Here is a 6,198-nt window from a genome sequence, read left to right on the forward strand (position 1 = left end):
TATTGTGGTATAGTTAGCTATGAAACAAAGGAAGAGGAGTGGGATGCTGGCTAAGGGCAAATCAGATTACGAGGAAAGAAGAAATTTAGAAAGAGAACAAGGTTCAATGTTTGGAGGAAGCAACGACAATTTAAAACCTAGGAGGCCTATTCCAATTAGTCTTCTCAAGAGTTTTGCTAATTTCAATATCCAAGAAGAAATAAGGGAAGACTATGTATGTTCTTTTTTGCAAACTCAAAAATTATAGATATTAGCTAGTAAAATGACAGAAATTTATTTCCGCTAACTTGCAAATCAGAATCTCTAAGTTGAAAACAAAGCTGGAACAGGAGAAAGAACTGGGAATAGCAGGTTAGGAAGAGGTTATTAGATGTTCGGAGACTAAAATTAAAAGATGTTTATGATAATGAAAAGAGATAGAAAGAAAATCACGTGTTCAATGGCTGAATTGGGGTGATAGAAGCATGAAGTACTTCCACTCTAAATTCCAGCAAAGAAGTAAGAAGAATAAGATTAATTGGCCATAAGATTAATAGGCTGGAAGATGAAAATCATGAAGTGGAAATAAAACCATCTAAAATTGTTACCATAGCTTAGGCGTATTTTGAGGAAATTTTCCAAACTTCTAATCCGAGGTAACCGAGATGGAACTAAAAGACTTGGAAAGAAAAATCTCCAATGAAACCAATAGAATGCTCACCAAACCACTCTCAGACAAAGAAATTAAAGAGCCTGTATTTTTCTATAAATCCATTCTCTACACCAGGAGATGATGGCTTCACGTCCAAGTTTTTTAAGTTCCTTTGGAAAATGATAAAAGAAATGTGATCAGAACAATGCATAGTTTCTTTTCGGGAGGAAGGATTCTCAAGGCTTTTAACCATAGGCACATTTGTCTTATTCCTAAAGTTCCTAATACTACAACTGTGGCTTAGGTACAACCTATAAGCTTGACTAGTGTTTCTACAAAATCATTTCTGAAATTCTGGTGCACTGACTACAAAAAATGATGAATAATATGATTAGCGAAAACTAGAGTGCCTTTATAAAAGATAGACTCATTAGTGACAATGTAATGATAGCTCATGAAGGAGTGAAGGACTCTAATACCCTCCCAAAGTCAAGCTCTTTTTGTGAAAATTGCATGATGGACTTCCTTCTTGTCAACGCCTGAAGCAGAGAATATAAAGTATTCCAATAAAAATGCCCACGTTGTCAATCTATGAAAGAGTCGACGGTGCACTGTTCGGTCACTTGCCCCTATGCACTGAATATATGGGGTGTTTCTGGTCTACTAAGGTTGCTACCGATTATTGAAGAAGATGAATTTTGGAGGTGATGGCTGAAACTTGTTGATATGCTGAACAAAGGATTGAATGGTGTTCGAAGACTCTCCTTTGCTGTAATTGTTCTTTCGCAAACATGAAAGGTAAGAAATCAACTATTTTTTGGAGAAAAGATTCAACTCCAACAAGCATTTTTTTAAGGCGCTGCTCAATTGCAAGAGGAATTTGCTATTAGAGTTTTAAGACATTATGGCTCAATTGCTATATTATATTGTGTTAATGTTAATGATTTTTAGGAGATTCCCTTTTTTATGGTTATGTGTAAAGTTTTTACTCTTTCTTTCATTTTTAATAAATGAATCTATCTTAAATGCAAAAAAAAAAATTCTAATTTAATGATTGTATAAAACTTTTTATAAATTAAATTCATTTTGCCAACCATGAAATCAGCATATATTTATTTTTTTTTTTTTGTCAGATGGTCGCCATAGTTTTTCCATTGATACAGGGTGGAGCCCAACAAAAGGCAATCATATCAAATGAAAAGCCCAAATTACACCTTATACAATTAATGTTAATTTAAACATAACCAATTGGTCGAGTGGTTAGCTCATTCATCCGCTTAAGCAAGTGTCAGGGGTTCAAATTCCGCCTTGTACATGCAACAATCCATTAACCAGTGGCAGACTTTTAAATGGAGTTCAGATCCGCGACGAATAAATTAGAAGTTGTGAAGTCCATCATAACAAAAGAGATAAAGCTAAACATATGACTTTGACTTCTTTAATTTTCCACTAGTGCTCAAGTTAAAGGATCAAGTTTTTTTAAAATGAAAGGTTAATTACTCTTAAATTAAGATAATAAAATTCACATATAATGAGAATTACATATTTATTATTAATTAACTCCCTACTTTATCACTTTATCAATCTTTAATCTAAATTCTAGTTAAACGACAATAAATTCTACACCAAACCGAAAAGAGAAGGGCAAAAGAATAAACTCGGTATGGTGATAAACCCAAGGTTCTCATGACCAAGAAAATAAAATCTTGACTCTAAAGTAAAAATATTCAAAGCATAGTGGAAAACTGATTCCATACATGATTTAGGTACCAACAAAGTGAGACAACGTTCATGCTCAAGAAGAAAATGTGAATACAAAAGTTTGTTCTTAGCAGCGAAATTGGGGCAACATCACTTGTTGGCTTGTTGCAACCGGAGAGAATATGCAAAAGTTAACGTCCTATGCATAACCACTATCCCTATTCCCTACTATTCCTGCTATCAACAGAAAAGCCGCTTTGAAATAACCATTGAATTATCTCCGTGTCATCTTAAGATCATAAATTCAAGTAGTAGAATCAGTCATTGATGCTGACATTAGATTAAAATTCCTACATTACACTATCTGAATGTTATCATTTCCCAGATCTTGCTCAACACAAAATGCTTTGCATCAGGCTATCATTTTGTCCCCACTATCAAGGGTTCCAACTTCCAAGTAAATATTGTTCTAGGCATAACTTTCTTTTTTGGCCTTTAAGACACCAACTCATTCATCATCTACCGTTAGTCAGGGTGTAAATCCTGCTAGAACCGCATCCAATCTAATAGTAATAGATGAATGGATAAGATATTCTATGCAAAATGAATACGACAAACATGAAACCTTACTCAAATATAAGAGCAAAGACTGCATAGCTTAACAGCCTATCCCTGTGACCAAATTACCAGAGCATAACCATGAAATTGTAGTAGATAAACAAAAACCTGCTACTTATATCATAGTACCATAACGATATCAGATTAAATAACACAAGGCTTTCATCTGGGTCTCAAGTTTAACCCGTAATGCATCATCAACACATTCATTTCTGGTGGTGCCAAATAGTATTAGTACAAAATGTAGCATAAGCATTTATGAACCCTCATTTGACCTCAGTTAATCACCTTACAGTTGCATGATGTCCCAAATGGGGCAAACAAAAATGCAGAGAACTTATAACATGACATAAAATATCAAGTGTTGACATAATAGTAGAGGTGACAGTTCAAAGACTCCAACAGGTTCAAGGCACCACAACAAAAGGATCATGGAATTCAGAATGTAGACCCATTCCATCCAAAGTTCGAACCCTGACAAAGTAACAATGCGTTAAGATTTGGATATCAGAAAAATACTGAAATAGATAGACAGGATATCAAGAATAAAAGTAGAGACCGGAACAAGGATAGCTGATGTCAAGAGGAAACACGGATAATTAATACTTGCAGCTTAAAAGGTATACAAAAACAGTGTAACAGTAAGGATTAATTTTTACATGATCTAGTGCTGGTGTAAAGCATGCAAACACTGTGCATATTCTTGACTCTGATGCGCCTAAACAAAAACGAAGAATGCAATAAGAAAAGCATGCAGGGCAATGACCCTTCTTTTCAGGGCAACAGAGGAGTTTAGAAACTTGCCTTGGTGTCATAGAATTTCAGGAAGAATCTTGACTTCGGCACAGACAGCTTGTTTTCAAGAATTGAAGCAATTCCGGCGCTAAGCTTCTTGTTCACATCGGCGTTAAGACCACCAATGGACACCAATTCACCATAAGCCGCAGGCTGCTCATTCCCACCAAAGGCTATGGGCACTGACCCTTTCAGTACAATCATCACATACTGCACATCAAAAAACACGGTGAAGTTTTAAGGCTTTAGGACAATGCGAATAGCGCAGAACAAGAAATCGGTCTACCAAAAACAAAGAAATGTTGAAAATGACAAAAATGAAAACTTTCAACTTGAAAAGTAACCCCAAAACACCATTGATCCAACATCTAGCTGAAGCATACTTCAAGACAAAGGTGTTGACAAGAACAGAGATGATTCAAAATGCTCGGCAGCAATAAAAACCTTACACAAACATCAATAAATGGCACATGGATTCATCAATAAGGGAGCTAAGATATAACTAAGCTTTAGCAAATATTCATATACAGGATATTAAAAAAAGGAAAAAGAAAAGAAAGAAGAAAAGAAACAAAAACAACTATGCTACACAACTATAATGGTTAGAATAGAAGACTAAATAAAAAATGAGACCAAATCTTCTAAAAAATGAAAACAGCTTATCATGTAAATTCATGGCCCTAAGGTTTTGTTTAGGTAGCTTTTACGAAAAAATCTTTTAGAAAAGTAACAAATTTTAAAAAAAAATATATTTATAACTTCTAAAAAATTATTTTTTATTTTTCTATTAATTTTATTTTTACTACTAAAATTTTGCAAAACACACTAAAACTAAAAAAAATCTTTTTCTAACAACTAAATGGCACCCAAATAAGCTCTAAACCCTAATGTCACAAAATAAGTAAAGTAAAACAATCCAATATTTGAACACATTGCAGTTTGCCGGTTTCTAACCTAGGTATAATTTATCATATTCCTTATCTTCATTAAATAAGAGCATCTAACCTAGAACCTCACTAATAATTCAATTGACAAATAAGGGGGGAAAAGTACCTAATAATCCATAGAAGTTTCAAGCAGGTAAAACTTAAGAAACATCTATATAATATATCACATCACAAACGCATAAAAATTCAAACCTATATTTGTTCAGTAACAAAAAATAAATCTAGAAATCGTAAATGAAGAAGAAGCTAACGGCTTCGGGTTTTCCAATGAGGTTGGCGACGGTGGAGGTAGCTTCGGAGAGGATGGAGGAGGTGTCGACGCCGTCGAGGGAGACGTTGGTGGAGATGTTGAGGCACGGCATCGTTTCTGTTTCTTTGTTCTCTCCTGCTTAGCGCTGAACTGAACAAGTGAAGAGAAGAACAAATGAAAAAACCCTTTAAAGTTACAACGCAACGCAGCAGAATCTCTTTCGGGAATATGGGCGTTTTTAAACAAATAAATTGGACTAAATCCCCATTTTAGTCCCTGAGATTCACGCAATTACTCATTTTGGTCCCCAAAATTCAAAATTATCTATACTGGTCCTCCAGATTCAAGTTTCGGCACCAATATGGTCCCTCAACTTTTTTCGGTGATGATTAGGCAAATGGAGTGCTGAGATGATATATTTCCTGTCATGTTGGATGCTGTCACGGCTAGCTGACATGGCGAGAGTTATATTTGTATCTAATTTAGTCCCTACAATCCTAATTATTTTATTATTTATCTGAGTTATAATGACAAATTTTTAATAAGGGGGACTAAATTGGATACAAATACAACCCTCGCTACATTAACTAGCTGTTACAGCGTCCAACGTGACAGGAAGGGTGTCATCTCAGCACTCCATTTGCCTAATCATCACCGGAAAGAGTTGAAGGACCATATTAGTGCCCAAACTTAAATCTGGGGGACCAGTATAGGTAATTTTGAATTTCGGGGACCAAAATGAGTAATCGCGTGAATCTCAGGGACCAAAATGGGAATTTAGTCAATAAATTGAGTATTATGATTTATGATATCATTCCGAGAAATTTTTATGGTAAATAGGTAAAGTATATATATATATTGTGTTTAATGTTTATGATTTTTTTTAAATATTTAATTTTATTTTTAATATTTTTACTGGTGTTGAAATTATTTTTAAATATTAATTTTATGTAAAATTTTATGAATAAAATTAAAATAATTGTTAGGAACAATTTTGATATAAATCTAAAACGTTAAAGATAAAAATAAATGAAATTAAATATTAAGAATATTTTTTAAAAAAATTAAAAATATTAAAGATAAAAATATTCTTTACCCAAATGTTTGTTATTATCATTTCCGTTCTTAGCAAATTTTATTTATCAAATTATTTATTAACTTTTTTATATAAATCAGTTTTTATATTATATTATTTATTTTTATACAAAATATTGATTTAAGAATTTTAATTTCTAAAACACTTTTATATTTTTATT

At 33.3% G+C, this 6,198-nt stretch overlaps 1 protein-coding gene across 2 annotated transcripts; it reads right to left on the reverse strand.

Annotated features, from left to right (window-relative positions):
- Nucleotides 1-3,110: 3,110 nt before the first annotated feature.
- Nucleotides 3,111-5,168, reverse strand: LOC107475372 (uncharacterized). Of its 2 annotated transcripts, XM_016094999.3 has the most exons (4): nt 4,944-5,168; nt 3,755-3,955; nt 3,610-3,668; nt 3,111-3,424 (listed from the first exon to the last, which is right to left on the reverse strand). In XM_016094999.3, exons 1-3 carry the CDS (start codon nt 5,052-5,054, stop codon nt 3,615-3,617), a joined length of 366 nt encoding a protein of 121 aa, XP_015950485.1. In that variant the 5' UTR covers nt 5,055-5,168; the 3' UTR covers nt 3,111-3,424; nt 3,610-3,614. The 2 variants fall into 2 exon arrangements, with proteins under 2 accessions (XP_015950485.1, XP_015950486.1); XM_016095000.3 differs by lacking the exon at nt 3,610-3,668 and having other exon boundaries at nt 4,944-5,167.
- Nucleotides 5,169-6,198: the final 1,030 nt, after the last annotated feature.

Source organism: Arachis duranensis, chromosome 2 (genome assembly GCF_000817695.3).
Source record: "Arachis duranensis cultivar V14167 chromosome 2, aradu.V14167.gnm2.J7QH, whole genome shotgun sequence".
Classification (NCBI taxonomy): Eukaryota; Viridiplantae; Streptophyta; class Magnoliopsida; order Fabales; family Fabaceae; genus Arachis; species Arachis duranensis.

Bases quoted from the DNA above. Each gene is read 5' to 3' on its own strand.
- LOC107475372 (XM_016094999.3), bottom strand. From the start codon at position 5,054: ATGCCGTGCCTCAACATCTCCACCAACGTCTCCCTCGACGGCGTCGAC. The intron at 3,956-4,943 runs GTTAGCTTCTTC...TTTGATGTGCAG, and splicing joins TCATTGGAAAACCCGAAGCC to TATGTGATGATTGTACTGAA. The intron at 3,669-3,754 runs GCAAGTTTCTAA...GTTTTTGTTTAG, and splicing joins TGAAATTCTATGACACCAAG to GCGCATCAGAGTCAAGAATA.